Below are 18,537 nucleotides of genomic sequence, written 5' to 3'. Positions count from 1 at the left end.
TCACTGTTGCAAGGAGGCCTTTGGCACTTAGACCTCAGTTGCTCTGAACAGCTGTTTTCTCTGTGTGTTTGGAGCTCCCTTCAGCAAGATATCAATCGATGTTATAAGGAGTCGTGGTGTGCTAACAAATGTGTAATCAGGAAAGAAGTGGTTTTTCATGTGTCTCACACCCAAACGGATACGTAGGAGAGGGAAGCAAATGGGATGTACTTCATGTGTTCCATTTGATGGTTATGCCCAGGTTATTTTTTGCATGTTTTTTTGGGTCGTAGCTCTGTCTAGCTGGCCCTGAAGACATCAATAACAGGTGTCTGCATTAAAAATTTAGCAGCATCAAACAGATGATGGCCTGCTGATAAATATTTCTGAGCTTCCAAGGACCAGTCATTTTTCTCACTATCCAAGTATCTTTTACATTCATTTATCTTTGAAAGCAAGGAAGCACAAACACTGCATTTCTGCTCTGGGAAAGCAATGTTTTCCATGAAGTTCAAATGCCACTGCAGATCATCATGATTGAACAATAGTGAATGATGGGCAATTACTCTGTCCATGAAATGCTGCCATATTCTATCCAATTTATAAATTAATTCCTACAGCAGCCAGCAATTTTTATTCACTGACTGAATAGTCCCAGCACTTCAGTTCTTGTGTTTCTTACAAGCAGTTGCTCTTCTAATTAAAATACTACACAGTGGGGCAGGACAGAATTCAAGAAACACAGAGGTGGCCCTGATTTGTTGGGCCTGGGCTTGACTACCCAGCAGTATGACAAATTAAAAATCATGGCAGTGTAGAGCAGATTGTACTAAACACTGGAGGAACAATAAAAGGTGTTCTTTATTAGTGTCTGTCTGATGAGGTAACAAATTGATGTTAAGTTGCTTAAGATGAGTTTTTATACAAAACCTGGAAGACCGTCATGCTGCAGCTACAATGCACCTTGAAATCCTCTGGAAATTTTTGGCATTTTATGTATTTGTATGAGACTGGAATTGTGTTAGGTTTTTTTATTGTTGTGTGGACAATGTCATCTCCTTCTTGTTTTATTTTTATTTTCTAATGTATAAATTAAAGAAGCTTCTTGTTCAAACTAGCTAAATTTCTGCATCTTTATGCCAGTGGAGGGACTATGTCAGAACTTTGATGATTTATAACTGCCATCTAATTTCTGAATGGAAATTTATTCATGGCCGTTTCATACCTACTTACATATCAGGTAATATTTTCTGTTATCTTATATAGTTCTTATCTGTCTCTAGAATTTACAGAGTCACAGAAACATTTAGGTTGGAAAAGACTTCTGAGGTCAAGTCCGGCTTTTGACTGATGACCACCTAGAACAATGGTCCAGTTGTTTCTTGAACACCTCCAGGGATAGTGACACCACCATCTACCTGAGCAGCAGTGCTTGCATACTCTTTCTGTTAAGGAATTTCTCCTGATGTCCAACCTGAACCTCCCCTGGTGCAGCTTGAGGCTGTGCCTCTTGTCCTGTCGCTGGTTGCCTGGGAGTAGAGGCTGACCCCCACCTGGCTACAGCCTCCTTTCTACAGCCTTCTTTCAGGTCATTGTAGTGATGATGTCACCTCTGAGCCCCCTTTTCCCCAGGATAAACAACACCAGCTCACTCAGCTACTCCTTACAGGACTTGTGTTCCACACTTCCCCAGCTTCACTGCCCTTCTCTGGACATGCTCCAGCCCTTCAAAGTCTTTCTTGTTGCAAGGGGCCCAGAACTGGACACAGTACTCAAGGTGTGGTCTCACCAGTGCCAAGTACAGGGGGTGAATTTACCTCTCTTAACATGTTCATAGAAAGCAAACTTGTTCTGGCTAAGCATTATGTTAGGCTGAATAGGCCAGTATATCTTAGCTTCCTTTCATGAAACAGATTTTTCTGTTCGTCATTTTTAGGGGTTTTTTGGGGATTTTCACATCTTTTCAGTTCATGTTTCTTTACCACATCTTCTAGCACAGTACTCGGTATTCTTGCTTGGGTCTTATACAACTACTTTTACTTTTTGCTTCTGGGAATACTTTGTTTCTTGCATACTAGGCCTACAAACAATGTTTTCAAGTCTTCATACTGTTTGACTCATATAATATGATAGGGTAACTGCTTGTATGTGTCCTTGATTTTATCAGCAGCTTCGATATTATTGGAGAGTTTATTTTTATTAGTCCCTCTGTGTAAGGTCTTGCTGTTGTCTGTTGTTTAATTGCATGTCATTATCAATACCCACTTAAGATCCTCCAGTTCTTTTTCTATTATGTTTCAATCCTTTTCTGCATATATGATGCTACTTGGTGTTATCAGGAAATGTCATTAGCAAGGTTTTTGATATATGTTTAATTATGGCAAATAGCAAAGCTTTTAAAAATGCAAAAGCTTAGACCTAAGACTCATTTTTATGAACTCCATTAGTAACCTTCTGATCCAATAGCTTTCCATTCAGTGTAGACCACTGTTATCTCTGCCATCAACATACTTGGTTCCTTTCCCATCTTTTCTATCTTAACTGATATGGCACAGTATCAAAAGTCCATACCCATACAGCATAGTGTAAAAAGTCCATATAAACTTCTTGCATTTCCTTTATCTATAAAAATTAGTGTTCTTATCAAAGAAAGATGTCAAATACATTTGACACAATCTAACTCTGGTGGAACCTATGTGGTATCCTCTTTGATGATCATTTGTTTTCTTCTTTGAATTTTGCAAGAAAGAATAATTATTCTCAGTAGCATGCTGGCTTTTGATCAAATTCATAGACCTGACATACTCTTGATTGCTTTTTCTCCTTTTAAATATAGGCACTATGCTTGGATTTTTTCTGGTTTTGAGTTGATAGATTTATTAAAAATCCTTTCTGCTGCATCTTTCATCTCCCGTTCCCATTCTTTCAGAACACTTGGATGAAGGTGATCCAGATAGTGCATTTTCAGCTTTCAATTTCTGCTTTCAGCTGTGTAATTTGTCCTATATTTTAATGAGTTTGTGCAAGCTTTTTTTTTTTTTGTTTTTTTTTTTTTTACCTTTGGATAGATACTTAAGCTGCGCTCACAGACCCGCAGAGTGTTTGAGATTGAAAGGGACCTCTAGAGGTCATCTGGTCTATCACCCTGCTCAAGTAGGGTCATGTAGAATGACCCAGGGCCATGTCCAGATGGCTTTTGAGTGTCTTCAAGGATGGAGAGAGATCTCACAATCTCTCTTAGCAACCAGTACCAATATTCAGTCACTCTCACACCAAAAAAATTTCTTAAATGTTCAAAGGGAACCTCATGTGTTTCAGTTTGTGCCCATTGCCTTTGGTCCTGTTACTGGGCACCACTAAAAAGTAACCATTTCTCTCCTCTTTGCACTCTTTCAATATGAGACCCACTCTGAAGTTTCTCCAGGCTCACCAGTCCCACCTCTTTCAGCCTCTCCCCACATGTGAGATGCTCCTTCCTTCAGTTTCACCCAGGCCACTGTTGAAATCTCAGAAAGTGATTCTTACTGTGTCAGAGCAGTTCTGGTAGAGGGGTTGTAGGTGACTTTTGTTATTTTCCATTTTAATTCTGTGTATTTAGAAGAAAGTTACTCAGACTGCACAAATACATGATTTTGACACACAACATTAAACTGCTACCACCTTAGGTTTTTAAGGGCTTTTGCATATGCAGTGTTTGAAATACAAGGCTTTACATGTAGAATTATGTATATAGAGAATTGTGTAATACTGAGTTAATTTTATTGGCATAAAATCTCAATTTTTAAAGTTTTTAATTAGGAAATAAATATTTTCTCACTTGAGACATTGTTTTAATTAATTTATGAGTCTTGTGCCATTCCTATAACTAGTTCTGTCCATATTATTTGCTTAATATTACTCTTCATTAGCTATTTCAGTACTGGTAGAAATACATGTTAATGAGTAGCTGGCTGTGTGTCATGATGGTTGCATCACTGTTCTAATAAATCTAATATTTTATTCTAGATCTAGAGGATCTGATCATTACTGTAACTCCAGACTTTTAAATTTGGTATTGTTGGGCCCAGCAGAAATCCCAGACTGAACAATACCATATAATTTATGTATGTGTTCTTTCATGGCTTCAGATTCTCTTTTGTGCAAGTGAGATAATAATACCACATTAACAAAATGAGGCTTTCTTTGTTCACCTGTCTGCATCAAATTGCAGAATCTATGCTAATCTGTATTTAAAAAGAAGGCAAGGACACAAAGAGCATCAGAACTTCATGTCCAAATTCAGAAATTTGTACCTGTGTAAAATATTGAACACAGCTCTGCTGAACCCACAAATTCAGAGCAAAGATTTTGAACATGTAACAGATTACTCTCATGTCACAATCAGCCCTTGTTCAAGCAATCTTCCCATCACTGGAGCAAAATATGCACAGAAATGGAGTTACCCTTCCCAAAGTTTGAAGAGACACTTTCTGTCTCTAGTGTCTTCTTGCTGTAGTGGAAGGAGATGGTGTGAGAATTGAGTCCTGAAAATAGCGGGGAAGTGGTTTCCGTGAAGCGTGCCATCCTGAGAGAGAAAGGAAGCACCAGGGCCCAGCAGAGCTGGCAGCTGCATGGCAGTGGGTCAGGCCTGTGCTGGGGAGAGGTAGGAATGGTGGAGTCTGCGTAGGAAGGGTGTGGCACAGAAGGGAAGTACTGGGCAACATCTTGATGCCTTCCTACGTCAGGGTCAGAAAGACAACTCTCACTGCTTATTTAGGCATCAAACCAAGATGCTGCATGGTGCTGAGGAGTATGGAGGATGCCCGCATATAATGTTCTGACCCACAGATTTCTGTAAGATTTGAAAGAGGTTCTAGGAAGAAGCACCATTTCCCAGCATGATACACTGTATACAGAACAGCCTTTAGCTGATGTGTTCTCATGCCTACAATAGTAAAACATGTCTAAAATATGGTATTTCTTAGAATATTGGGGTATCACTAAATATTCAAATCCATATCTGAACCCTTATAAACCGTATGTTTAAAAGGTTGAGCTTTCATCAAAACACTCAGTACGTTTCACAAATGTTGGGTTTTTTTTCCTAAATAAACTGTTCTAAAATAATTTTGTTAAAAAAATTAAACAAAATCAAACCAGGGAATCTAAGCTCATAAGCTTATTGTTGTGATGAGAATTTTAAGTCACTTTAATTCAAAAAACTGAAACCTTTAGGACTTGCAGAATAATGCAGTTTTTGTCAAGTATCAGACTTGTAATGTTGTATTCTGAAAAATAATGTCTCAAACATTCATTAGGAAAAAGAAGCAGAAAACCAGCATTCACACACCTTTAACAGTACTGTCAGTAATACTCGGTTAGCAGGATTTTTCTCACTGAATATTGGGTGAACTAAAGCTGTAGACACTTATTTTTTACATATGTGTGAAATAAAGCCAGTTATAAATACACAGCTCTGTCAAAGCCACAGTTCACTTGTCATTCTAATGAGCTGATTTTGGGATTGTGCTTTGTCTGCCTGAAGTGTGGGCTGTTGGCAGAAAAGGTGTTTGGGCTCCACTCCTCTTTTGCAGTTTATTCCCATCCTCTTCCTTAGGTTGGCATCTGGATTTGTGGGTGATGGGGCACAACGGCTCAGGAGACTGATTAGACAAACTAACTTGGCTAAGAATGTGGGAAAAAAAAAAATCCATCTTAGTTTTTTTCTATCAGATTGTTTCCTTGTTCCATCTCACCACTTGGCTGCATAAATACTGCATCGGTGTTCTGAATTGGTACTGCAGCTTTCAGCTGCACCCACTGGTAACAGCAGATTAAATTGACCATGTGAATGCAGCCTGGGGACATGGCTCTGCTGAGGATTGCAGTGTACTGTACAGACACTTGGACTGGTGATGGATAGACTGTTTCAGATATTTTGCTTCTCAGCGGTTTGCTAAGTTGAAGGGGAGGACAGACTTTGCTTCTCTTCATCACATGACTGGGAGCAGGTGATACCAGAGAGAAAATAAAATAAACCTCAAGCTTAAAACTATGTGAATAAAAGTCTGGTTGTTGCAGAGGCCAAGTCAACTCATCTCTGGATATCAGAAGAGATAAAACTATTATATGGACCATGTAGTGTGTAAATCTATATTGCCGTTACTATTTTTAATAGAAAATTTAAAGATGAAAGTACATGATGATTCAGAATACATTTTGAGGTCTTTTTTTAATCCTCCTCTGTATTACTTGCTCTGGAGTCATTTACAGAGGGTTAATACTGCAGTACTCCTCTTACAACTTCAAGTCATGAATCAACTTCCTTGAGACACTGTAATAGAAAGAATTGCTCTGTATAATTTTCTTTTAATCTTTATAATGTGACCGCCTTTTGTTCCTTGAATGCCTTTCTCTTCAGTAAAAATGTTTGCACAGTGTGTTGTCATTAGGAGTAAAAATTGACATGATCTGTAATAGATTAAGTAATGATCTGTTAAGATTAAGATTTGGAGCTGATGTTTTAAAGAGGTTTCAAAAGTGTATCAGAAATCTTTCGCTAGTTTACCAGTCACATGCATTAATTTAACTAGTTGAGTTTTGAATGTAAATGAAGGAGTAAGTAAATCAGTGAGTTAGTGACTGGTATAGAGCAAACCAGCCTTGCTGCATCATCAGCCTAGTCTGATAACCGGCATGGTGAGTGACTTCCCACTCAAAATCCAGGTACAGACTCAGCTGGCTTGTTACCTTGTCCTTCAGGGAAAGTAACGTTTACCGCTTTTACTTGCAGTTTTTCCAGTATTTTTCATCTCTCTCAGAAAGGACCTGCTCAGGTCACCTGCATTTGCAGGTCCAGTTTTGAATGGGTAAACAGTGCAGAGCTCTCAGTGAATTTTGGTGCTTTGTCTAGTATGTAATATTTTTTCTAATGCTTTTCTATGATGGCAGTAATGTGCAACCACCTGCTGTACAATGCAAAGGAAAGAGCATTCCCATGTCAGAGGGGCAGTGATACAGAAATAAACACAGGCTTTTAAACTTCCCAAACACTTGAGGACACATGAGTCCATGCAAAATAGATACATATCATAGAATCACAGAATATACTGAGTTGGAAGGGATCCAGCTGGGTCATCGAGATCAACTCCAGGGCTCGTGCAGCATACCCCAATAATCGCATCATGATCCTGAGAGCATTTTCCAAATGCTTCCTGAACTCAAACAAGCCTGATGCTATGGCCACCTTCCCTGAGGAGCCTGTTCCAATACTCAGCCATCCCCAAGGTGAAAAATGCTGATATCCAGCCCAAACCTCCCCTGACCCAGCACCCTGCCACTGCCCCATGCTATTGTGCATCAAAAAATACCTGAGAACAGTCATAGATTAATGGCTTTAAAGTAGTTCTCAGAGCCTACTTGTAAATCAGGTGATAAGAGTAGCGCTGGAGAAGCCAAGGTCTGTGCTGCTGTGGCAGTCAAAGCAGAATAGGAAATCTAATAGACACTTTGGCTGCCTTGAAGTCATTGTCTAATATTAGCCCTGTCAGCAGTGCCTGGCTCTTTGTCAGTCGACACTCAGGGGGAGGTGGTTACCAGCCAGGAGAATATGACCAAGGCTTTTAAATACTGTTGCTTGGAAAGTCTTATTAATGGCTGGATATGAGATCAATGTGCAATAATTCTTTCAAGCAGCATCTTTTTAAAAGCCTTTAGCAATCTGTCATCCTCGTCTCCCTCCTCCCAGTTCAAAAGCCACATTAGTCAGGAGAAATGATCCTGGGAAGTTTCAAAGTGCATCCGCTGATGCTGTGAGGAAAATGCCACTGTGCAGGGACACAGGTGCAGTTACACTGACGGCTTCTTCTCATCCTCATCTCGGATCATCCTGGAGGGACAAGCAGAAAGAAACGGGGAGGTGGGCGAGATTCTGTCAAGTGCGTGGGAGCAGTACCAAAGAGAAAAATGGAATACACTCTTCCAGGAGACAAAGATCGCACTGTCTGTGAGTGTTAGCTCAACTTTTTCAGATCTGTTTAGAGAGAGGAGAAGATTTCAATACTGCTAATTTGTTCTGACTTTAGCCACCTGTTCAGCATACTTTAGCCATTGCTGTCATTCTGGTAGAAGTGTTTCATCTTTTGGGGTTTTAAACATAATTTGTAGTTATTTTGGAGGAGGCTTAAGCTCCCACACTGTTTTTGACATATTGGAAACCTCAGCTTTGAACAACATCCATATTTTAAGAGGAGATCTTTAACCCTCTTATTTTGTCCTATGTCATTAAATACTACTTCTAAGGTTAATATGTTTGACTTGCTACTAAGTGGCAAATGGTATCATAGTAAAGGACGTGGGTGAGGGAAACCCCTGTCTTTATTGGAGAAATCCTGAGTCATTTACTTCATGATGCATCAGCAAAAATAATTGGGTGTGGTTTTGATTTTCAGCTGCTATTGTAATACGGCTATGAAAGCTAACAGTGTCTTAGTCTGATTTGTGCTTGCAAAGGTTCTTCTCAGGAGGCACAAAATGCCTCAAATATTCAAGTGTGATATCTGTGCTTGCAAGGCTGTAATAGATGTAAGTATTTGAGTATTTATCTATCAAAACCAAACTCTTTTCTGAGGCTAGGGAATTCTCTACAAATACAGACTTTCCATCACAGTAGTAGGCAATGTTATATTTGATTATCTTTTAGTGTTTGCCTTGATTTTCTTTTTTTTTTTTAATTTTTGCTGTCTTATAATTGCATACACAATGCTTAGTCTTCCGTTTAGATGATGTTTCTTCCTAACCCAAGTTAGTGCTCTATTAAAATAAGCATTGGGAAACTGTTAAAGACCCACATTAGTAAATTACTAATTTAGTGGAGTGTTCTTTAATCCTGCAAAAAATATCTTGGGTTTAGAATGAGTCTCAACCACTTTCAGCAATGAAAAAAGGAGAATTGTAATTAAACATATGTATGTGAGTGAAATAGTTTTTAGTATGGATCTAAAATTGCTCATGGAGTTGTGAATGAGGAGGAAAGGATTTTCTTTCTTGATTCTCTTAGTGGGAGCTTAGCTAAACCTATACTGTACTGTAAATGGTTACATTTGAAGGACTTTGCAATATTACTTTAGCAAATTAGAAAAGTGATAAAGATAAGTGGGTTTTTTGTTGGTCTCTGCTGAGTCCATAGAAAACTCTGATTCTTCAAAATTTCAAAAACCATGTTCCTACTCAGTACATCAGCTGTTTCTGACTATCTTGCTTCACTTGTTAACAAGTTTTTTCCATATATAATCCATATAAAGTACACCAGAGAAGAATTGCTTTTAGTCTTCTGTCTGTCCTGGAACTGTTTAATTTCCAGCACTCATTTTGGACAATTTACATAATTTTTAAAAATGCCTTGGCCATAAATGTAATCCCTGTCTCCTGTGTTTCAGAAAGTGACATATAAGAAGCAGCAGCAACTTGGAGGAGCTATAGAAATAAATGCAGCATATTGCTGAAAAACCTTGTTTTGGTATCATTTACTTTAGATAGTATTTCCTATCAGTAGCTGAAAGTATGATGGTAATACAATAATAAGCTTAAGCATCTCCCCTCTACTTTGTACATTATTCATTACCATGTCATTCTGCCAGAGACAACTAGAAATAAGCAAACAAACCTGACTGTCAGATGGGAGTAATACTAATGAATCTAGTTATCAACGCACTTGAGAGTGGTTGAAAGTACAAATTCAAAAGTACTTGGAATAGATTCCTCTAGAATAATATACTGTATTAATAGGAAGACGAGATTTTGTCATCTTCATGCTATCCACTGAAACAAACTTGCTGTCCCTTCATGTTCTAATATAAAAGCTTCTCACAAGTCTAATTTTCTTTTTTTTTTTTTTTATTGCCACTTATTATTGCTTGCAAGGATAAACTTTCTGGTGTGTCCTGAACTTCAAATACAAGTGTAGCATTTATATCATATGAAGAAATGTAAAAGCTGTTGTGCTTTTTTTTTTTCATTTTTAATGTTGGACTCTTGTAAAAAGGAATGTATGAATTCTGGGCAAAAAAAAATGGGAGGAAAAAAGTCAGAGGCCTCCTATTTTCCCTTACCAAGAAGTATATTTTTTTAATGTTATCATGATATTTGCAGGTGAAAGCAGCTGAGCCTGACAATGCTGATGAGCAACAGCATGAGTTGAAACCAAGGAACTTTTCTCACAGTTAGAAGTGCATGTTCAAGAATATGTGCATGTCTGCGATCTTTTTTATGGTAAAGAGGGCTTTTAGGAGTGAGAGGTTTGGGTAAGGATCTAAGCTAAAAACTCGGAGCTATAATTTGTGATACATAAGACACATTATGAGATTTCATTACTGCTTTTAGAGCTTTGTGAGGATGAAACATGCTTTGTAAGCATTAAGTGTAGTACTTCTGTCTCTTGTACTGAAACACAGTATACAAAATAGGATATTTTAATGGTATCACATTGCAATTGTGTAGTTGCTTAATTAATAATTTTCTGATTCCTTGATAATATTGGAAATTTTGTATGAATGTCCACACATAAAATCTACCCTTCAACTTTTAAAAATTGCTTGAATGGATTTTCTAGACATTACTTACATGTCATGGGACATATTACCTATAGATTGCTGGAGACATCCTCCATTTTTTCCTCTTCTGATTATAGGCAACTGTGAGTTATACACACCACACAGCTTTGAAAGTGACAGGCTTGTTAGGCAGCAGGAAATGAAATACAATAAATAAATAAATAGTGTGGGTTTATGTTAGCATAGACTAATGTGTATATGCCATCTGTGATATTTCTAATAGGACTGTAATCTTCAGATTTTTCTAAGCAAAATGTGAAGCTCCCTGTGCTACACAAGGGGCCTCACTCTTAATGGAAGGTTTTAGTGATTCATTTGTTAAGATTCCTAATAATCTAATTTCAGAAGGGCTTCAACCCAATTCTTATTCATTGCTTTCTTTACCCACATCTTGCATGCTTCTAATGGATTCAGAAAGGGGAACAATGGTGGTTTTACTTACATAAGGAATTTTAGTCACAGCATTGTTCTTGGTCATTGAAGTTTATAAAAAGGTTTTTATTTTTACAGGATTTTTCCAATATGCAAGTAAGTTCTGCTAATAATATTTCAGAAAGAGTGGGATAGACAAAGTGTGTGGAGCCAAAGAAATCTTTTAGGGGAAGACTTTGTAGCCTGAGTACTTTCTGAGAAGCTGAAAGAGAGGACCCATTATCTACTTAAAGGAACAACATTCACGTTAAATTTTAATTATTTTTGATTTCATAAGCTAATAGTCAGAAAACAGATTTCCAGTTCTGAACAGGGATAAAAAAGTGTATATTTACCTATTAAGAGACCACGTAAAAGCCTTCTAAGATTTAGTCAGAAGGAATTTATGGAAAAATAGTAAGGTGCTGATTTTCTACCTTAATTTCAAGAAGAAATAAAATTATTCTTCCTAGTTAGGGGCTGAAATTTTGTTAACATTTGGAGAGATGGTGTATTTTTTACTGTTTCTGTAGAGTAGAAAATCTACTAATTAGAATTAGATTGAAGGTTGTGATGTAACTAGGTAACCAGTAAAAGGGAAGAACTGGACATTCTTACATCTATGCTATATTTCACTTACTAGTAATAGCTTTCAGGATTTTAGATAATTCAGTTTTCAGTGGATAGCCTGTCTGTTTGTGTCCACCTCTCATTCTGTCTTCCTTCATCCATTTTTGTGAGGAAATGGAACTAATTAAACAACAAGACACTGGTTTTTTTGATCAACTTGAAAAAAACTATCTCATCATTGACACCAAATAAAGGTGCACCCTGAGATAATAGTAGAAAAACCCCTTTGTATTTTTGGGTTATTTTGCCAGCTGTCTGTATGCTGGCGAGTGCCAATAAAGAACAAGAATAGTCATGTGTCATATGGTGGCTGGCCTTGCTCGTGGCAAGTATGGTCAAGATGATGGTCAGGTTTGCCAAGAGCCTAGGTACGATTTCCTTGAAGTTCTGTCTGGAGCAAGCCTTACAACTATGATTTTTGAAGAAAACATTCTCTATTTACCCACTACTTTGTCTGTGTCTTCATCTAAATGGGGAAGATTCCATGCTACCCTAAAAGTTCTTGTGTGGAGGTGTTCAGGTTGTTCCAGGTGTGTTGGCAGTGTGCAGTCTGTTTCTGTATGAAAGCTGTTTTAAGAAGACAAGGTTATGCATATCCATGCCTATTCTCAGTTTGTCCTGAAGTTATTAGGTAAATTTAACAGTGTCTTAAATAGAACAAGTATTCTAGTCCATTTACTCTTCCATTTTTTGAAATTAAGGAATTCCAGTAAAATAGCATGTTCTACATAGAGAGAAACAGCCGGTCCAGAACAGCACAGTTTAATTAGAGTTGGATGCATTTTGAAAAAGTACTCAACCATGGAAGAAGGGTACTTAGAAAAAACATAGGATTGTGTTGTCACACTGGAAATATTCTCACAAGGAAATGAGTCATTAACCTATCCTAGTGTTTTGCACAATCACTGCCTTTGGGGGCGAGTGTGATTGTCTGTACCTGTGAGTTGGTATGAATATTTAAGTTTCAGGTAATGACTGGATGCTGAATCTGTTGTGAGTAACTTAAACGGAGTAAGCACAAGTATGATTTTGCATGCTTTAAATAGATAAGAGGGATTAAAATAATGGTGCTAGGGTTAACAAAATTCCTAAAGGTAACAAGTTAATTTGTTCATCTGGTATGAGTGATGGCTTCCAAGTTTTATTCCATGGCAAGCAGTCATTTGAGATTCCACTGTGGGTCCATAGTCAGAGGTAGGTGAGCCCCTTCACAACTTGCACCAGCAAATTAATGATAGTCGGTGTAACAATTAGTGGTAGGTGTTCTGTTGGTGGTCATTTCTGCAGACCTCCACAAATATGCATCATTTACTGTAAAGTGTTTACTTTTTATATAAAATATTTTGGTTGACAGTATGTTAAATTAAGATGTTGGTATTCTTTCTATGAAGTTGGCTAGTTTTGCATACTCTCATTAATAATTTTTTTCAGGGGTCAAATTAATCCCTGTCTAACTAGGCTGTATCAGACAGATTGCTGAGAGTTTCTCTTAAAAATGAAGTCTCTTTATTTCTACTACAGTGTCCTGAGTAGAACTGGAGTTATCCTAGGTATTGTTTTCATCAAATGTGTCCTAGGTACTGCCAAATATGTAGTTATAAACTGAAAAATAAGAGTTAAGTAAATCTAGATAGCTGGTGCAGATGACAAGAAGAAATTTCTCAGATCTATATAGAAAATATCTAATAATTCTAAATATCACTATTCTCTGGTGATCAGAATTCTGTATTTTTTCTGCTTTATTAAGGACTGTTTGCAAACCATTCATTTTGCCAGCAATTTTAAAAAGTTGAGTTGTTTATTTTGTTTGTGTGCTGTGGGAGTTTTTGGGGTTTATTTTTGAGCCAGAATACTAGTACCATCCTTTGAGAGAGCAGAAGCCTTTTTCTAATTTTTTTTTCCATTTCTCAACCCATTCATTGCTGATTGTGTGGTTTCTGAATTCACAGTGGTGTTTTGTGGGAAACACAGAATGATTTTTAACAGGTTTTTTTCTCCTTTTTCTTTTTATAACTCCCTTTTCAGAATTCCCCACTGTACCAATATCTGCAGGATTTGGGACACACAGATTTTGAAGTATGTTCCTCAGTGTCACAGAAGGCAGAGCAATGTGCAGCAGCAGAAAGCCAAAGGGAGCAGACTGTGCGTGCTGCCCAGAAGGTGAGCACTGTCCTGTTGCTGAGTATTTATCTGCTCACAAGAGAACTGCATTGCTTCACAAATTGGAGAAAGCAGAACAGAGAGGAATCACTTCCTGTATTTAAAAAAATAAAGGCAAAAACACCCAGACAATGAACCTCAGCCTGTTAATGTATCTTGAGGTTGTAGTTAATCAGTATAGTTTGGAGTGTTTCTTTGCACTTACGTAAGCCAGGGAAGCAAGAAGCTTTGATAAATAATTTTTTTGAGTGTTGAAAATTATCTTCTGTAGTGGATCTTATTATGTTAACTTAGCATGACATTCTGGGAATAGAACCTGTAATTTTCTAGAACAGAATATTTATAGTTTCCAGCCCTTCCCAGGCATTTAGTTGCTAAGTATAGCTTTGTCTGTGACAAAACATATTAAGAAAGAGGATTTCTGGGAAGTAGAAATGCAGTAGCCAATCTGAATGAGATAGTTGATGTGGATGGCTCTTGCATTTCTAATAATGATTGCTTCTGTTACTGGTCACAAAGCAAGGCTGAATTTAAATCAGGATCTTGCTCACAATTTTCTTTATTTTGAGCTACCTTTAAAAGTATTAATGGAAATATTAGGTCTACCACTTTTGCTTTTCAGAATAGTCAGCTGGCACTCACCATAACCCTTAAGAAACCACCTATCTTTATAGATAATAGCTGTTTTGTGGTATATTTACACTGAAGATACCTATTCTGATTTAGAGTAGGAAGACTTGGATTGTTTGTTTGTTTATTTATTTATTAAATGTTAACATTTGTTCACTGTTAATTAAAAAATAGGATGGCATTTCATTGGTTGATACTTTGTTAGTTACTATGAAGTAATGCATGGACTGTCAGCTACATTATTTTGCATAGTTACTTTTGTGGCAGTCAGAAAATCAGTATGTTACTGTGTTTGTGTATATAATTTCCACTGAATTTTATACAAAAGTGCTGGAGGGTTAAGAACCTCAAAAGTATTAAGATATACTGCTTTTAAAAACCTCAGGTATTCTGTTTTTTTCCCCTCCCTTCCCCTGAAGCATTTTATACTTAATTTTATTGTGTTGGCACCAATTCCTCCAGTATTGTGTCAGATGTAGAAGTAATTTTTCATGCTTTGCCTTGCAGCTTGAAAGGAGTGGGTGTGTGAAAACGGGCTGTCCTTTTCTTACAAACACTAGGTGACGTTCACGTTGTCTCATCTCTGTCTAGACAAGGGTACATAGTGGAAATGAGGAAGAAACCTGTGTGTAATTATTAGTGATAAATTTTCATAGGTTCTTTCTGCTGCAATTCCAGTACCAGTTGGGAAGAGTTAACACTTCCCTTCTGTAATCTGGTGTCAGAAAGTCTGTTTTTGTCATTTGATTTCTGTGTCCCATTTTGGTAGGGTGTCTCAATAGGAAGAAAATGAGGGAGAGGCAGCTGGCCACACATTTAGGAAAATGGACTGGATTTGGAAGGATCTGAGGCTTTGTTACAACTTTTTTATGACATACAGACAGATAATTTGCATTCCTGTCCAGTCATTTCCTCAGTTTAAATTGGACTGTTACCATTTCCCTTCTGTTGGCCTTCACTGGCCTAGTCTACTGAAATGATAAAATATCTGGAAAATAAATGGTTTCTGACTTCTGAATATGTACCTACCCACAGTCCTCATATGAAATGATCTTCCTTGAGGCTTGATGTAACTATGATTACAGGGAGCAGATGCTATACCACACTGAGTGATTCCCAGTATGTGTAAATCACTTCCCTTCTGTTCTGAAAAGCAAGTTTCCAAATGCCTTAAACACTTCATTAAAATTAAAAGGTAAAAGCCAGAGTATTGCTTTGTTTTTGAGTTGAGGTTGTTTCCTCCTCTTGTGTTCTGTCAAGTGGGAACCCTGTGCAGCTGAAAGCAGGTGAATTTGCAGCAAGAATTTGGCATGGTAAAGGTCTACTTTGGGATCTTCAGGGACTGAAAAAACAAATCTGGGAAGAAAAAGAGGTTCCTAGTGACTGATACAAATATTTCCATTGTGTCTAGCTGTCCTGCCAAGCAGAGTGTGTGGATCAGGCATAAGGAAAGGCAGAGGCACCAGCTGAATTTGAAGCACATTTTAAATACTTCTCAGGACACGTGGTTTTGATGGTGGCTTTTTGGCCTTTTTTTTTTTTTTTTTTTTTTTGGATTGGAATATGGTCTTAATGAACATTGAGTTAAAAGCTGTAAAGGTGTTTTAAGGTTGTGTTCTGGGGGCTGATGAAATGCCAAACTCCCATCTGAGGGACTATGGAGTTGTGATTTAGCATAGTAATTGTAGGTGCGGTGTTCCTGGCTGTGCCAATCTGTGGAGAAAGTTAAAGCTAAAGTCCTGGTCTCATGATCACTTGATACTCAAAAGCACTGCTAGTAAGAGCTGCTGGACTTGTTTTCTGGGATTAAATCCCATTTGGGTAATTCTGCTTGATCTTTACAGAATTTATCACTTCCCATTTACATCTTTCTCAGCCATTTTCCTAAACTGCTGTGCATATCTAAATGTTTGAATTGATTATATTGTCACACCTTGTCCCACCTTAGATATGATGATATTTTGTTATTAGAGCAGAACTGGTGCTGGAGGCAGCTTCTGAGGATTGTGTTTGTGCTAGCCCTCAGTGGCTGTGCAGGTGACCTGATGTGGGATGACAGAGGGACCAGTCCTTTGTCTAGGGCTCCCACCCACTTAATGCAAGGCATTCAGTGTGTAGCATTATCTTCTTCTGAAGAATTTCTCTACAAAAGAGAAATAGTTCTTAGAATTCTTTTTTAGATTCAGATTAATTTACCTAAAATGTGCATGAATTATGATAATATTTTTTTAAATTAGGAGCTATGCATCTTTGTTATTTAGTTTACAGAGAATTTGACTGAGTGTTGTTCTAAAGCTGTAAGAATACTCCAGAAGCATTGGCACCATGACCTGACTTGTGTGTTGGTGAAAGTAGTTTTACTTGTCAGTAACTCTCCCAATGGGAATGCAAACTGTGAGACACTATTCCAATGATGTGAATAATTCAGTGTGTTGCTGTACTCTATTGGGTCACAGCCCAAGACAGTGGGTTGTCTCATTTTGTATTTTCAAGCACTGACTTGCCTGTTGGGTGTTTATGCAAGCTCAGATCCTTATTTTTAAACTAAACCTTGGAGAATAAACTAAAAGATTGGTTATGTAGCACACTAGGGTTTTTTTCAGTAGCTCCACAGTCTAGTTTAGTAAGCTGGTAGCAGTTTAATACAGTCCTTGGAGTAGCTTTAAATGTTCATCATAAAAATCCAAAGACTAACAAAGGCTAAGCAGTTGAAAATTATAGGATTCAAGAGGCATATTCTTAAATGTATGACTGTTTCTGTACCCTGCTTTCAGTGTACAGGGAAAAGTACTTTTCAGTGAAATGCTGTCTGAAATTCGAATGCAGAGCAAGACCTTTGTTCATTTAATTTCAATTTTCTACAAATTGTAATTAGAAAATTTTATTTCCTTTTTCACTGCTCTGCAAGAAAACTGAAGGATAATCTAGTGCTGCAGTTAGTGATCTTCTTCTGACTTATGTCATTGCCCTTGAGCAACATCAAAATAAAATCACTTGGACTTATTCCATAGTCTTAAGTGTGAATTGCTGGGATAGCTTCTCCTAACAAGCCACAGTGATGTCAGTGTTTTGGGAAGAACTATCATTATGAGATCCCTGTTACTGGTTTACCTCTTCACTGACCTAAAAACACTTCCTTGTGGCATAGATCTCAAAATCTAACTGTATACAGAAAGATGAGACATTTGTAAAGAAAAGCTTGAGTTAGATTACTTAAATGGGATCTAAAATAAGTTATTTCAAAAACTATGGAAGCATAAGGGCTTTAGGGTGACAGCTTCTGATGCACCAGACTGGTTGCACTGCCTTTCAGAAGGCTGTCAGGCTGGTCACAGGTTAACTACAAAACTCTGAGCTCCTGTTGCTTGGGTTTGTTCTTCTATTTCCCACCTTGTAGTTGGGTAAAAACCAAGAGGGGAATAAAAAATGAAAAAAAACCCAAACAAGAGGGAGAAACGGAAATTGTCACCTTTTATGCACCAGGCTATTACAATCTGTATGGGGCTTTGTTTTATTATTTTGAAATGATATGCCACAAAATGTAAGCACTTCACAATTAATTTTTTTTTGTATACATTTTATTTTATTGTGTCAGATGTCAGCAGTCTGAAGATTGAGACAGGGCCTCAGAATAAATTAAATATATATAAGTAAATATTTTGAAAAATACTTCCTGTCAGTTCAGTCTGAGGAAAGTAGATAGAATTATTTGTCAAGAACTGCTTTTTTTTTTGTTCATTGAATGGCTGTAGACTAAAGCAAAACCATGCATCCATTAAGTTATAATCTGTTATGCATCTTGTTTTAGGAAGATACATGAGTAGAATGTGTGATGACTGAGAGGGAGTCCCTCTTTTAGTGGCATCTGAAGATATGTGTACAGCTCAGACAAAAGCGTGGATTTAGGTTGCATAGGAAGCAGCATAGAGATAAAGTGCCTGGTGGCACACACTGGTGTGGACAGGGAATTTCTGGGGCATTTCTTCTCCTTACCATCACTCTCCCTGTCTCTGTTTACAACTCTTCTGGAGTCTTGTGCTCAAGCAGTGGGCTGCTGAGGAGAGGTTGTCCCTGTTCTGGTCTTCCACTTTTCTAAAGCCTGTCAATCATTTAACCTTTGGGTTTTTATCTCCCAGGA

At 37.6% G+C, this 18,537-nt stretch overlaps 1 protein-coding gene across 2 annotated transcripts in view; it reads left to right on the top strand.

The window, feature by feature from the left end:
* Nucleotides 1-18,537, top strand: part of VEZT (vezatin, adherens junctions transmembrane protein) — a 60,439-nt gene that overhangs the window by 1,853 nt on the left and 40,049 nt on the right. For both annotated transcript variants that reach the window (XM_005519435.3, XM_014248901.2), the window contains exon 2: nucleotides 13,635-13,769. In XM_005519435.3, the coding sequence (XP_005519492.1) occupies nucleotides 13,635-13,769 (135 nt within the window). The remainder of the gene's footprint in view (nucleotides 1-13,634; nucleotides 13,770-18,537) is intronic.

This window comes from Pseudopodoces humilis, chromosome 5 (assembly GCF_049639895.1).
Source record: "Pseudopodoces humilis isolate 2021_Gansu_Grassland_sample_001 chromosome 5, ASM4963989v1, whole genome shotgun sequence".
In the NCBI taxonomy this organism is placed as follows: domain Eukaryota; kingdom Metazoa; phylum Chordata; class Aves; order Passeriformes; family Paridae; genus Pseudopodoces; species Pseudopodoces humilis.
This window is presented reverse-complemented; position numbering and strand designations above follow the sequence as displayed.